This window comes from Littorina saxatilis, linkage group LG3, assembly GCF_037325665.1.
Source record: "Littorina saxatilis isolate snail1 linkage group LG3, US_GU_Lsax_2.0, whole genome shotgun sequence".
In the NCBI taxonomy this organism is placed as follows: Eukaryota; Metazoa; Mollusca; class Gastropoda; order Littorinimorpha; family Littorinidae; genus Littorina; species Littorina saxatilis.
Genome location: NC_090247.1, coordinates 58,989,968 through 59,006,118, shown reverse-complemented (window position 1 = coordinate 59,006,118; position 16,151 = coordinate 58,989,968). Strand labels below are relative to the sequence as shown.

General features: G+C 44.8%; 1 protein-coding gene across 1 annotated transcript in view; it reads right to left on the bottom strand.

Moving 5' to 3' along the window:
* Positions 1-5,114: 5,114 nt before the first annotated feature.
* Positions 5,115-16,151, bottom strand: part of LOC138962800 (tubulin--tyrosine ligase-like protein 12) — a 35,287-nt gene continuing 24,250 nt past the window's right edge. The window contains exons 12-14 of the mRNA XM_070334762.1: positions 8,070-8,138; positions 7,000-7,138; positions 5,115-6,601 (exon numbers count right to left, since the gene is read on the bottom strand). Of these exons, the coding sequence (XP_070190863.1) occupies positions 6,444-6,601; positions 7,000-7,138; positions 8,070-8,138 (366 nt within the window). The 3' untranslated portion in view covers positions 5,115-6,443. The remainder of the gene's footprint in view (positions 6,602-6,999; positions 7,139-8,069; positions 8,139-16,151) is intronic.

The window sequence follows — 16,151 nt, the reverse complement described above, 5'->3', positions numbered from 1 at the left end:
AAGTCGGGCACTGGGAAGGTCGTATGGTGATTGGAGATTACATGAAGTCTCAATTTAAAAACTCCAAATAGTTTCAGAGATAATGACGATTTTGTGAGGCTCTGGGTCGTCCACGAAGCACGGTGAAGGTTAACCACATCAAACGGCAGTTCCTCTGTTGGTAGTGTGACGCAGTGGTCTCCCTTGAGGCAAGGGAATGTCCTGTATCACTTTGTTTTGTCTAGTTTTGTTTTGTTTGCCTGGTTTTTTTTGGGGTTTTTTAAGCAAAAGGTACAAGTAACTAGATGGAATACTGTATTATGATGGGAAATGATATGTTTCCTTGAATGTTTGCAATAACACAGTCAATTAAACACTGATAATGCAAACTGGATGATTTTTCAAATTATGCCTTTTTATTTTATGAGAAGCAATGTATCCTACAATTCGATATGAAACCTTGTAATGTGTCAACAACAGTCCGAGATAATTGTTCTCATTGCTTTGATAAAATTATGAAAGTTTTTTACTGTAGTTCACATTTTTTGTTAGGGTCTGCTACTGACATCAATACTACTGTAAATGTCTGTGCTAACGCTCTGATCTGACATATATCTGTATTTGTACAGTAACTGTTTTTGGTAAGCTTCAGCTATGAAATGTTAAAAGATTTCAATGACAGTTTGTCGAGATTTGTTTATGATTTTGAGTCACCCATACGATTTCGGCGTATTTTGTACGCATTGTTGTGTAGAGTCCGAGCAGTACGGTCAGTGGGAAAATATATGACGAAAAACATTCCTAGACTACTTTTCTTCACAAGCATATCCCGAAGCCGATTCAGTATGTTGATACATGTTGTCAGTAAACATTGAAAGAAGCATTGTTTTTAAACGTATTGGTAAATTAAATTCAAGTTGTGATGGACGCACGTGAAACATGTTTGAATCATGGATATTTAAATGTTGTGTGAAGTACGCTCATTTGTCTGAAAATACACCAAGTTTGCTTGAGAATACTCAGTGTAAAACAGGGGTTCCCAGGTCTGGTTACATTACAGTGACATCTGACACTCAGCGAGCCATGGTGAAAAGAATGGCAAGACTGCTCTGTGGCCTACACGTGTTTCAAAGTCTATACATCAGGGATGAAAATTACCTTGTTAAAAAAAACTGAAATCGGCCGGGGTCCAGGGGCTGCCAAGGCACCGGCGGGGTCAAGGGGCAGCGCCCCTGTAGGGGGTTTAGGGGGGCAACGCCCCCCGGAAAATCTTGAAAATCTTGAAAATTTAGGAATTTAGAGCTGAAAATGTGGCCTTTTGCGAAAGGAAATCACAGTAATTGTAGCAGCTACAAAACTCCTCATTTGTTAACTAAAACAGGAATTCAGACTACTTAATGAACTTGGAACAAGTTATTAATATGTAAAATAATGGTATGGCAAGTTTAAATTGTGAGGATACCATCTGGTGTACACTCTAACGTTTACTTATCAAAATATATCCAGCTCTAATTAGTAATGCAAATGACAGGCAACATGAATGAAACAGACTATAAATATGCACACAAATCATCATCGTACCAGTCTTTGTTGACATTTTTTTTTTAAACGGAATCGCACAAATAAATCGGATGGCCCATTGAAAATAATCGGAAAAGTCGGAAAAAACGGAGAATTTTCATCCCTGATACATACTTTTAACTGCAGATTTTATGATTGTTGCTTTGCATGTTTTACAAAGACTATTTTTTTAGATTTAGTTTGGTTTAGACTTTGGACCTAATCCAGCCAAATTCTTGTTCGTGCATTTTGCTTGAGACACATTTTGTTAATGCAAAATTCACCTGTTAATTATCCTTTATGATGAAAACAGCAACATGACTCTGACTACCAAAACACACACTCTGTGCTGTTATGGAATTCAATTTAAAACTAAATAATGAAAAATAAATAAACGAATAAAAGTAAAGGGGCACTACTCTTTCTAAAACTGGTCCTTGAGTTGTTCTCACTGCCTTGATAATGCCCCTTGACAAAATAAATACCTTAATTCTAGTTTTATTCATTATGTTGTCTTGAAAGTAATGATGCTAACAAAAATAAATACCTTAATTCTAGTTTTGTTCATTATGTTGTCTTGAAAGTAATGATGCTAACCGTCAATAAAGTAACCTTAAACTTTTTCTTTAAAAGTCAATTGTGGATTTTGTTTAGTAACTGCAGCTCAAATATTGTTACCCGCTGAGATAAAACAAAAAGGATGATAGACACGCAAAGGATGAAACAAAATGGACAAAACAAAAAAGAAATGATCTGTTGTGAAGAAAAACATAAACTATTTCATCGTCAAAAAAAAAAATCCACGTTGTCTTCTGTACTATGTTGTTTAAGTGTATTCACAATATAGAAGCTGTGTACTGTACATGAATGGAAATATTTATATTACAACAAAAAAGTATGTACACGTATAAGGTAAATCTAAGAAAAGGCATGGGATTATAACTTACAACAACGTGTATTATATTTGTAAAGCTAACTAATGAAAATGAAATTTAAAAAAAGTTAATTACAAGGAATGAAAAACAACGTACAAATTGTAACGTAGCATTTTTCAACACATGCTATGCTAACTTAATATTTATGTCCCCAGAACTAGCCTCTATTTGGGACATGACGTGGTTATATGCTAGGACGGACTTACTAAGGGATAATACATGTAGACAAAGGGATGATAGACAAAGGGATGATAGACAAAGGGAAAATAGACAAAGGGATGATAGACAAAGGGATGATAGAAGGTGTCCTGTACTGGGAGGTGACCTCTCATTAGTTGGGCCTCAAATAGCACAAACAACTGTAGGGTAGAAATGTTGCCATTAATTCCCTTTCTACCAGTCTGTTCATTTGCTTACAGCAGGAATCCATACGGTAAGGCCTGAAGCAAGAGTTTTGTGTTATTATCCCGTTGCTGGGAAATTCAGGTACAGCCTACCAGCAAATAGCTAGTAGCAACTAGTCACGCTACCGATGTATGTGCATACAGTTGTCTGTATTTAAATGTTACTAGCCACCTGACATGGATACCGTCTCCAATCATCAGATGAAGTTGACCGGTGTCTGGTTATTTGATAGGTGCCCCGGCAGCAGTTTGCCAGAACAAAATATATACAGGACTGAAGTAAGAGTCCAGGAAAGTTCAGGCAGGGTTTTGTACCCCACAGGCACCCAATTATGACCAAGATCTTTTTCGGGCCACGACAGCGATACAAGCGTGAGACATGGATACTGTCTCCAATCATCAGATGAAGTTGACAAGTGTCTGGTTATTTGATGGGTGCCCCAGCAGCAGTGTGCCAGAACTTAATATATACAGGTCTGAAGTAAGAGTCCAGGAAAGTTTAGGCAGGGTTTTGGACCCGACACACACCCATGTTACTGTTACCGACATTTAACATTGCTTCTCTGAATACAACAACAAGAAGTTCACAAATTGCAGGTTACAACTGAATTAAGTGCCCAAAAGTGAACTTTCTGTATAACTTTCAGCAAAGAGCTGCTCCCAGTCATATAACTTGGTTAGCTGAATCGCTGGTTAAAAAAAACCTGGCAACAAAGCTTTCTTTTTTTGTGTGGTTTGGTTGTTTGATTTTTGTATGGGATCCAAATGATCCTTGAATCAAGCAGTGTGTTTATGTGTGTTCGTGAAAGTGATTTGATGGGTAACTGTGTCACTTACTCTCCCTTCATTAGAGTTGCATTAATTTTATCTTTTACATTAGTGATGCCAACTTATGTTTTTGTTGGTGCAAAACATAACATGAAAAGCAAAAACCTCGCCCAAATCTCGTCTCAAAACTGCATGTTAGCAGTTTTTTGATAATGGTATAAGGAACAAAATTTACTAAATAGAGCTTCCGGTACCTTCAAACAAAATTTGTTGTTACAACTGTTTTACATCCTTTCACACAAATCAATATATTTGGCAATTAATGATTTAATGTCATCCTCTCTGTGATACATTATACGTGTCTATGCTATCATTCAATGGTGAATTTCATTTGAGATAACATTTTCTGGAGAAAAAAAGCGTAGACTAAGGATAGTATACTCCTGTTCTTGTTTTTTCCCACCACACAAGCTAAGCCTAAATTAAGTGCAGCCTTGCATTAATACTTCAACTGCAATTTTTTTCTCTTTTTTTTTCTCCCCCTTACACCTGTTCCTTGTCCCGGTGTGCTCTCACGCCGCCCCGTCCCTGCACTCACTGCTCCATCCACATCCGAATTTCGTTCCGCTGCCAACTGCAATTTCTTAATATACAGAGCAAAACAATAATATCATGTACAATATCATATAAAATGTGAACATTTTCTCAGTGGTTTCTACCTGTGCTATCTCAGGAGAATTAAAATTTAATTAAATTAAAGACATACACACCTAACCCATAATAACATTTAAATATACTCCTCATTTACTAATTGAGCCATGTCCTGTAAATGTTGGCTGTTTGTTTCTTCTTTTTTTCAATTTTTGTTATAAGAATGGGGTGCATGCCTTTGGAGTCAAAAATGCTTTGTGATACACATTTTATGCTTGTTATTTCTGAAGTGCAAAGTACTACACTTCTAGATTCTGTCTGTTACTCCTATGAATACAATATAGTCGATTGCCTAATTTTGATGTAATCAAAACGATGCATTTTGTGTTTTTCATGAAAAAGATTAAATACATTGTTCAACCATGAAACTCCCGCAGTGGGGCACTGCGGTTATGAAATTAAAAGCCCCTCCTGTTTTTGGAACCGCAGGAGCTTTCTAGTTTGCTGTTAGGTAGATTTTTGGTTCCTCTTTCCTGTCATGCTCTCTTTTTCTTCATGAATTCTTTTCTTTTTTCTGCCTTCTTGCTCATTCACCTGTATTTTTTCCAAAAATCTCTTCTCTTGCCGCTTGTCTCGCGATTCATGTATAGTTTAATCTGTTAGTGTTCTGATGTAAGTCCAGCAGTAGATAGGTTAAGCCTATTTTAACATACTGGAAACTGGTAATCTTCCAGTAGGTATTAATTTAGTTTTACTAAAGCCTGCTGGGACACAAGTAATGGGTTAGTGCATTTGTAAACAGGAATCGCTTGACAAGTGGCCCCCTTCATCCCCCCCTTCCTCGTCCTGATATGGCTCTGCGTAGTCGGCTGGACGTTAAGCAACAAATAAACAAACAAACAAACCATGAAACACAAAAAATCACTGACAACATTCACACAATTTGATTAGATGAAGGAACAAGACCATAATTAATGTCTGAAATCAGGGTATAACCATTTCACTCATATCTTTTTATTTTGTTTCAGATGATCTTGTAGCATTTCTAAAACACAATGCATTCGTCTCACGGTATTTATAAAAGTTAGAGTGTTTACACTTAATTAAAATTATTCAAAATGTATGTAGCATTATAGGATTAACAACCAAAATGGCCAAGGATGTGAAATCCAGAGTGTAAATAATGCTGTCTTAAATTCAGGACTGCCGATTCAAAAATTACAATCCCGACTAACAAACTGATGAACTATCAAATTTCCCCTGTCTCATTATGATTGTAAATATCTGTATATACGTATGTGTACACATTCAACTACCATTGTTCATGTTACGTGTCCAATGTACATCTCCATATTGTAGAGAAACTTTTTACACAAAAAGGTAGAAATTATGTTTGTGACTGGAATATAACAAATCACAAAAAAAAGATGTTAAGTGTTTGTCCAAAAGCACTGAGAATAAACTCTACAAAACTGTGTTATGAAAGAGAGCATGTACATTTTGTGTGTGTGTGTGTGTGTGTGTGTGTACACAAGGGTGCCCTTTCATCGCAGGCACCACTGTGCAACAATATTTACAGGCACTTTGGAATCCCTTCATAAAATTGCAGGTGAGTCTAAAGACGGAGAATGATCAAATGCAACACATGATACATGAAATAAACCTGATGTTACAAAAAGTTATGTAAAAGGCAGCCATGAAAACCTTTGATACACATAATTTCTCTCCATATTTGTAAAAATAAATAAATAAAAACTTTAAAAAGTTTTGTCGGACACACATTTCTCCCCAAATGAACAAACAAATTCTGCTGAGAGAAGAAGAAAAAGTGTTCACATCTTGGCAAACTTTAAATTTTAAAGAATTTCTGACCAGTTCCACATTAATAAAAACCTACCTCCAGCATAATTAACTTTACACATTGAGCTGAGGGTCAGGTACAACATTAATTGAGCACAAAAAAAGTCTCAGCTCACTCGGCCTAGAAAGCAGCCGGATTGTTAATTTTTGGCATAAGTGCAAGTGGAAGGTGGCTTTTATCACATGTACAAACCTGGACAGGCCAGTGGCGGCTTACACAATGGTTAACATGGCCAGAAAAGATTCTTTGCAGCTATATCTAATACTTCAAATGATGTTGAGTTGATCAAGATTTGGAGATGAGCTCCACATGTTTGCCCTCTGTGTCGTCCAGGAAGAGCGTGCTGAAGACATCGTTGACGAAGAAGGGATGATACTTGCAGGCCCTCTCGCAGTCAGGGCAGAAGTTGACTTCACACAGCTGGGGAACTATACACTTCTCGCCTGAGACCAAATTTTTTTTTTAATTTGCCTTTGTTACCTGAGTTATAAGCAGTTTGTGTTCCTTTAATCATAAACAGAAAAAAACGCTTATCCCAGGCAAGTTTTAATGCCAAACATCCGTCTCCAGGAGACCAAACCTTGTTACATAAATATATAGGGCACAGAGCTAAATTTAGCGTTGCAAGTATGAGAAATAATAATAATAATAATGTATAATACTTCTAGAGCGCGTAAATCCAGGGTGAAACCCTGCTCAGAGTGCCTTACAATGTCCAGGAAATATACACACACAAAAATATAATTGTTTACATCTCATTCAGACGATTATAAATTATAACACATTGCAGCATAATACATTATAACACACACACACACACAACGTAATTCAATCAACACACCTGTGTCAGTTTTGTCCCACTTGAGCAGGAGGTCGACAGCATACATGGAGCGTGACTGAGGAGAGTGACCCAGACCTTTGGGAGGTGGCTCCGACACGGCTGCCTCAAACAACTCACGCAGCATCTCAAATATAGAGCCCTTGAAACAAACAATTGGAGAACAAGATAATGTAAATGTTTTTGTAACTCCTACATAACAGCTTCATTTAACGAGACTAGCTGTGACAAAGAACATTTATCGTTTACGCTGAAAATGGCAACATTACTTGAAAATGCAGAGACCTGTTTACCTGCCTTAATTCATCCTGGGCTACAGCTGAACCCCCATTTTAGACTTACACAAATCTGAGAAAATCAGGTCTTATCACAGCAGGAGTCTTACAATGGAGGTAAATCTAAAAATGTTGCAAACAAAAAATCTTAAACAACAAATTCAAGTCTTAAAAGAGATGGCAGTGTTTAATCAGGGGGTGTTAAAAGGAAGGCTCCACCATATCTCAAGGTGTTAAAAGGAAGGCTCCACCATATCTCAAGGTGTTAAAAGGAAGGCTCCACCATATCTCAAGGTGTTAAAAGGAAGGCTCCACCATATCTCAAGGTGTTAAAAGGAAGGCTCCATCATATCTCAAGGTGTTAAAAGGAAGGCTCCACCATATCTCAAGGTGTTAAAAGGAAGGCTCCACCATATCTCAAGGTGTTAAAAGGAAGGCTCCACCATATCTCAAGGTGTTAAAAGGAAGGCTCCACCATATCTCAAGGTGTTAAAAGGAAGGCTCCACCATATCTCAAACGGCCGGTTAAGAGAAAGCACTCTCTACTTGCTATCTAATCATATGACCATCAGCTTCCTGCTATCGCCACAACCTCAACGCAACTTTCCTTTTTTTTGTACGGAAAATGACAAAATATGCATAAGTTGTTATTCGGTTTCATAAAACCAGCAGTAAATAACTACCTCAATAGCATCAATTTCTGTAAAAAGGTTAAAAAAAATCATCTCATGCTGTAGCAGCCCATGGTAATTTTATGAAGAAGAGTGTATTGGTACAGAGACATGCAATGGTTCTTACCTGGACTTCAGCCCATGGAAAGTCAGGATTCTGCTTCTCAAACAAGGGAATGAACTCATCATAGTGGACCTGCAATAGGATTTAGAACAGAGAACAATGCATTTTATTGAACACAACAAAAACAAACAAACAAACAAATAACAAAAAACCGGAAGAAGAAAATGCTTGCAGAAATGGACATGCAACCTAATGTACTCAAACAGAGAGACTAAAAAGTTGGTGAGCAAATTTGGTAACTTTCAGAAGACACACAAAACTGCAGGAAATGCAAACACGTTTTTTAGATCAAGGCATATTGTCCTCTTGTGTGTTTGTGAAGCATGGTACTTAGCTGGAACAGGTTTTCCCCTTAGAATGTTTTATTTCTGACTTTCTACTGACTTCTGCTGATGTTAGTGAATTCATGGAGATATGCCATGCTTGTTTGTTTGTTTGTTTGTTTGATTGCAAGTACATTTGAACCGGCACGGTTGGCCTAGTGGTAAGGCGTCCGCCCCGTGATCGGGAGGTCGTGGGTTCGAACCCCGGCCGGGTCATATCTAAGACTTTAAAATCGAAAATTTCAAAACTAAATTTTCATTTAATTAATATACTTACTCAACTCACATAAATGGCATTAACTTCAGTTCATTGCTAAGATATTGAAGTAGTACTCGACCCTGGTAAGGGGGGAAGTAACTCCCTAAGAAAAACAATCCGTAGTCAAGGACGGGAGTCACCTCCCCTACCGGTAACCCGCACATGCGCGGTCCTGCTACCGGCCGTCATTCCCCCACGGAAACACACACCTGTAACACATATAATGTTAGCGGGGATGGATGGGAGGGTATAAACGATGTGAGTTGAGTAAGTATATTAATTAAATGAAAATTTAGTTTTGAAATTTTCGATTCAATCACATATTCTTACCTCAACTCACATAAATGGAAAATTTCCTAAATAAATTATCATTTAATTAATATACTTACCCGAATCACATTAGCATTGAGTCACCTGAGATGCTTATCACTGAAAAACGCTTACCCGGCTAAAGAATTTAAAGGGAAGCAACCCCATCACCAAAACGAAAGTGAAAGTAGCTTTGGTAATGGGCCAGTACACCGGGAGTTACCTCCCATACGGGTGTATGCCACGTCACTTCCTCTAGGAACACGTGCCTATTATCATACGGCTTTAAAAAATCTTAAAACCATAAGCGGGGCAGGTGGGAGGGAATACAGTATGTGATTCGGGTAAGTATATTAATTAAATGATAATTTATTTAGGAAATTTTCCATTTAATATCATATTCTTACTCCGAATCACATTAGCAGATAACATCAACAAGGCGGTGGGCTAGAAATGAATCAAAACTCACCATCAAGATCTGGACAGGAACTGGCCTGCTGCTATGAGCGCTGGAAGGCCTCTGGAGCCATCCTGTCGAAGAGCTGTGACGTCCCGAAGATAAAAGTTTATGAAAACATCTTCGGAACGCCAATACGCAGTTGTCAGCACCTCCTCTAGACGTCTGGAGCGCAGAACTGCCAGAGAGGATGCCCACGCCCTCGTCTCATGGGCTCGGGCCGAGTCAAGTGGCAAGGAGGGCATAACCCCCCCCCTCTTTGTGCGCCTCCACTCATAAGCCTGCTTGATGAGCGAGGACACCCACCGGGCCAACGTTACCTTCGACAAATCTTTCTCGCGCCTAGTAAGGAGAGAGATAAACAACAACTTCTGAGAACTAGACCGAATCGGCTGAGTCCGGGCTAAGTACAGACGAAGTGCCCTCACAGGGCAATTGACCGAATCGGGGTCACCCGGGGCCAACGCGCTGGTCAGAGCCTTAACTCTAACCAGCGGAGAGGCCTGCCCCGGAGACTGATTCTTGGCCAGGAAATCAGGCCGGAAACGCAAAGATGCGGAACCGTCCGGCTCAAAGGAGATATCTCCAGGCTGACCCGACAGGGCGTGGACCTCGCTACCCCGTCGGGCCGTAGCCAACAAAAGGAGAAACAGCGCTTTGCGAGTGACATTGAACAGACTGGCCTCGCTTAAAGGCTCAAAATCCGCAGAACGAAGGAATTCCAGGATTAAAAACAAGTCCCACTTGGGAGCGGGCAAACGAGCTTTAGCTTCCTTAAGAGCAGCCCCTTTAATGACTGCAGCTATAACGCCCCCGACTCGAACAGAACGACCAATCTGCTGAAGAGTCGCCGAAATAGCGGAGCGCCGGACCCTCAACGAGGAGACTGAGGCGCCCTGTGAAGACATGAAAGAGAGGTGGTTAGCGACCTGAATAGAGCGCGGAGCCACCGAACTCACCCCTCTAGCTGAACACCAGGCAGTCCATGCCTTCCAGTGGGAAGCATAAACTGAAGAGGTGGACGCTCTATGCGAGCGAGCCACCAAGTCCAGAGTCAAAGACGACGCCCCAGAGCGCTTCAGCGAGTCCCGAACAACTTCCACACGTGAAGCTTCAGAAGACTGGGCTCCTCGTGTGGAATGCCTGTTCGGGGCTGCACTAGTTCCCCTCGCACGAGTGCGAGAGGAATGGGGGGCCCTTGGGCAAGCCGAAGAAGATCTGGAAACCAGACCTGCGACGGCCACAGAGGAGCGACCAGAAGAAGAAGGGCCGGCTCCTCCATCTCCGCTTTCCGGATTACTCGGCTGAGTAACGGAAAGGGAGGAGTCTGAAGATCTGTATGTGCCCCCCAACCCTCCCTGGACGCATCTGTAAAGAGGTCCAGGTCGGGGAGGGGCACGACGATCGGAACACCTCTGCAGACCCACTCCGTGTGCAACCACGGAAGGGTCGCAGACTGGAACCATCCCTGCAAAGGGATGAGAGCTTCCCAGTCCACCAGAGGAGAGTCCACAAACGGCTTCAGCGCGAACTGAAGCGGACATTTGTGGACCCGGCCCAGTGAAACCAGAAGAGCCATAGACTCCATCTGCCCCAAGATGGAGGCGAGCGAGCGGATGGAAGCCAACAGGAGAGGTAAAGTGGAGCGAATCTGAGCTTGGAGCTTGTCCACCCTTCTCTGAGAAGGCTGGACAGTCCAAGCGACCGTGTCGGAAGACATCCCCAGATAAGTGAATGTCTGTGACGGGGTCAGCTCCGACTTTACCCGGTTGATCGAGAACCCCAACCAGTTGGATTCTCGAAGAACCGTCAGGGTATCCTGCGAACAGCCGCTCTGGGACTGGTTCATGATGAGCCAGTCGTCCAGATAAGCCCGCAGACGGATACCCTGGGACCTCACCAGTGCACAGACCTGTCTCACCACCATGGTGAAAATCCACGGTGCGAGAGACAGCCCGAAAGGGAGTGCGCGAAACTGGTAGATCTGATCTCCCCACCGGAAACGAAGCCATTTCCGGTCGGTCGGATGCATAAGAATGTGAAAGTATGCGTCCGTGAGATCGATCGAGGTCACCCAGTCTCCTGGGCGGAGAGAGTCTCGGACAGAGGCTGGCGTCTCCATCTTGAATTTTATCTCCCTCAAGAAAGTATTGAGGAGAGATAAATCCAACACGGGACGCCATCCTCCTGATGCTTTGGGAACAGCGACCAGACGCCCGTAAAATCCCAGGGAGCTGTGGACCCGAACTCTCTCCACCGCGCCCTTCTGCTCCAGGGAGGCAATTTCCGACTGCAAGACGGAACGTGCTTCCTGCGAGAAGGGGGGCTTGAACCGCGGAGGCACTCGGGTAAGAGGCGCCTTTTCCTCCCGCCAGAGTAGACAGAAGCCCGAACTCACCACTCCCACAATCCATTGGCTGTCTACTACCGACATCCAACGAGAAAGTGCCCGGGAGGGGCCTCCCGCCATCACCAAGGTGGAGGGCGGGAGGGAGGTGAGATCGGGAGCGCTTCATTGGGGGTGTGGCTTACTTCCAGAGCCGCCACGCCCCCTCCCCGATGCCGTCCTCTTCTTCCCACCACGAGCGGCCGGCGAAGCCTGCCGCTTCTGAGCTGGCTTGGGGTTAGACGATGTCTGAGCCTGCTTCTGTTTAGAAGGCTGAGACTGTTTCACCCCCTTCAGAGTGTAGTCAAGGAACTGACTGTCCTTGTTTGACTGAATCTCCTTCTGTCTGGCATCCAGTGCCAGCGGACAGAAGAGAGACTCCTCTGAGACCGGGGAGACTCTCAAGGTCTCCCTAGTAGCCAGCTCCGTGAATTGGGACTGCGAGAGGAAGAGATCCCTCCTGCAGAGTACCGCTTGGGTGTACTGCAGGGAGGAAAGACGCAATTGTTCCTCATTGACCTTGGCCAATGCGGTCAAAAGCGCAGAGACATCGTCCGCATTCTGTTCTTCACTGAGAGTGAAAGGAACTAGCGAATCGGTCAATGCCCGAGACAGAGCCCGAACGAGAGTCTCCGCAATGGAGGACAGTTCGATCTGCCGACGTCCAACCTCCTCAGCAGAGAGGAGGGAAGCCTCGGAAACCGGCAAAACCGAATCACGCTTGATCGGTTTAGTCAGAAGAGGCAGCAATTCCCGGGAAACCGGAAGGGTAGCCCTAGGGAGTGCAAAAGACGCCAGCCAATTCTGGCTCTGATTGGGCATGCCAAGCTTCCTATTGGCCGTAGGCACGAAGGAAGAGGCTTGGGCAGCTGAAGCCACCCACTGCTGAGCTGATTCCGGAACTGGACCAAAAGGAAGCAGTAACGGAACAGGCACTGGCCGAATACCACTCCCCGCATGTGCTGGACGAACCAGTGAATGCGAAAGTTGGTAAGCCACTGACGGAGACTCGGCGAACCGGAAGGAAGAAACATCCTCCTGTGCCGGCCGGAAGTCCGCCATGGCAGAAGGAACGAATGATGCGGAAGAGTCCGCAGCCACCACCCCTTCAGGAAAATAACGAGACGTTACTTCCGCCGCGACGTCAAGAACAGACTTGAGCTTCGACGGAAACACGCCCCGCGACTCCTCGCTGACCACTGATGGAGCATCAGAATAGTCACACGTGGAACCATGACCGAAGTCACCAGTTCCGGAAGCAGAAGCATGCCCTGGCAAACCGGAAACCGGAAAAGCCTGAGCACTAACGTCATCCTGCCGCCCAAAACCCTGTGAAGGTAAAGGGTAAGCAGGACGACCATCCGCAAAAACCGGAGCTGGATGAGCTGACGTCACTCCCCCGACTGAGTGGAGTGATGCCTGCTCAAGCCTAGGCGCTTGAAAGCCGGAAGGCGCACGCTGTAATCCACTATCTGGTATCCGGAAGGAACCACCAGAAGAGGAAGAAGCGTTTCCGGCCGAAACCGGAAGTGTAGTCAACGGAACCGCAAAATGCGGAAGTGAAGACTGCACTGGTTGACTTCGCGATCCGGAAGGACCGGAAGTCAGTGAATACTCCATCCTGCCGCGACCGCCGTAGCGTGCCGGAGCGGACGGATCATCTCTTCCGGCAAGTGCCGGAAATGCGGCAGTCGAAACCGACTGCCGCCGCTGTTCGAACAAGTCCGGGGCCTCGTAGGTTATCGCCGGAAATGAAAGATCAGCAAGGTATCGGTCGTGACCCGATGCGAAAGAGCTGTCCCCCGAAGGAGAACGTCCAGGCGCCTCACGAGGGCTATCGGACCAGCTCTGCTTACCAACCGACGCTGAAGAGGGAGGACGCTGCTCCAAGCCGGAAGTGGAGGACAAAGACACGGAAGCCAATGCCCGGACGTCACTGCCAGATGCCGGAAACGCCGAACTGCTGGCGACGGAACGCTGAAATTCTGCCTGCACCAAGCTGCGGATTTCTGGAACCAGTGACTTTAACAGAGAGGAAACCAACGCACCTTGTCCAGGTGCTAACAAAGAAGACGAAGTCTCCGATGTAGAGACAGGTGCAGAAGTAACAGTAGCGCTAGGCGCCGCAAAAGAAGCAGAAGTAGTAACAGCGCTAGGCGCCGAGATTGGTACAGCCAACAAAGTGTTACGCTCTTGGTCTGTAACAAGTAACGTTGCCTTGGAAGAGGAAGACTTAGCCTTAATTTTCCCCTTGGGGTCCGACTTGCCACGGCGCTTGTCTGAATCAGACATGTTGACAACAACACGTGGCAACGCGAAAAAATTTACTGAAACATAAGTCTAAACGACTGGAAAATTCAGTAAACACACGCACTAATGCGTTAACAAAATACTATAGCTAAACTTGCCCCACAAGCAGAGGCACGGAGAGCTACAAACAAAGTCACACGAGCTAGAAAACTAACTCACACAACAAAATGGCGACACGCAAGACACTGACACAAACGTCAACAACACGTGGCAAAGTAAAAAGATTTACTGAAACGTAAGTCAAAACGACTGAAAACACAGTAAACACACACGCTTACGCGTCAACAAAATACTAAAGCTACACTTGCCCAAACAGAAAGAGGGCACGCAGAGCTACTAGCAAAGTCACACGAGTTAGCTAACTAACTCACACAACAAAATGGCGAAACACGCAAGTCACTGACACACAAGTCCGTAAAAAACGGACAACGTACAGTAACGAAACAGCGCAAACAACCAACAACAAACGGGAACGAGCTCACCAAACTGTAGGCAAGGCGAGCAGACAAGCTGGGTAACGTGGCCGGCGGGTGTCACTCAAACACACAAGGTCAGCCACAGAGCGTCAAAAAGTGAACCGTCCTCTCCGAGGTGAAAAAGACGTATGATAATAGGCACGTGTTCCTAGAGGAAGTGACGTGGCATACACCCGTATGGGAGGTAACTCCCGGTGTACTGGCCCATTACCAAAGCTACTTTCACTTTCGTTTTGGTGATGGGGTTGCTTCCCTTTAAATTCTTTAGCCGGGTAAGCGTTTTTCAGTGATAAGCATCTCAGGTGACTCAATGCTAATGTGATTCGGAGTAAGAATATGATATTAAATGGCAGATTGCACATAAAGGCGGTGGGATACTCACATTAAACTCTTGGAAGTATCTGGCCTGCGGCAACCATGGCTGGGAGGCAGTTGGTACCGTCCGGGTGAGTGCTGGCAATGTCCCGGAGGTAGTAGCTGAGGAAGACATCTTGAGACGTCCAGTATGCAGCTTTGAGGACGTCTGACATCCTACCAGACTTGAGGACAGCTAAGGAAGTTGCCCACGCTCGAGCCTCGTGAGTCCGAGGTGATCGAAGAGGAAGGACTGACTGCCCCCCCCCCCTTGTGTCTGCCACCACTGATAGGCATGCCTTATAAGTGTGGAAGACCATCTGGTAAGCGTGGTTTTTGCAATGTCTTTATTTCGGGCTGTATTAATTGAAATAAACAACAACTTCTGAGCTGATGCTCGAATCGGAGCGGTACGCAACAAGTAAGCCTTAAGCGCACGTACCGGACAGTTAGAAAGATCCGGATCGCCGGGGGCTAAAATGTCCCGAAGAGGCCGAATGGAAATGATCGGTGAAAGTTGGTCAGGTTTTTGATTTTTGGCGAGAAAATCGGGACGGAAACGCAGTGAAACCGAGCCGTCTCTTTCAAAAGTGATATCACGGTCTAAACCTGAGAGGCCGTGGATCTCGCTGCCCCTTCGCGCGGAAGCGAGCAGTATGAGCATGAGAGTTTTGCGCGTAAGGTCAGAAAGACTAGCGTCTTGTAAAGGTTCAAAAGCACTAGAACGGAGAAATTCGAGTACTAGCAGAACGTCCCAAGCCGGAACAGAAGTTCTCTCCGTTGCAGAACTGAGGGCCGCGCCCTTTAGCACACTCGCGATGACTCCCCCGAGGGAGATGGAGCGACCAAGCTGCTTAAGAGTAACCGAGATGGCTGAGCGGCGAACGCGCAAAGTGGACGCGGCGCGTCCCTGAGCGGAGAGCCATGCCAAGTGGTTTGCGACCTGCATTGACCGCGGGGCGACCGGGACAACATTGTTAGCTGCACACCATCGAGTCCAAGCTAGCCAGTGCGATGAATAAACAGAGGAGGTGGAACGCCTGTGAGCCTTCTGGACTAAGTCCAAAGTAAGATCTGAGGCGCCTGAGCGCTTCAGTGATCGCCGAACAGTCGCCAGGCGTGAAGATCCAGGAACTCGGGGCGATCGTGAAGAATGCCCGTCCTGGGCTGTAGAAGCTCCCCTCGCCGGAGGCTGAGCGGAATTGGCGGGC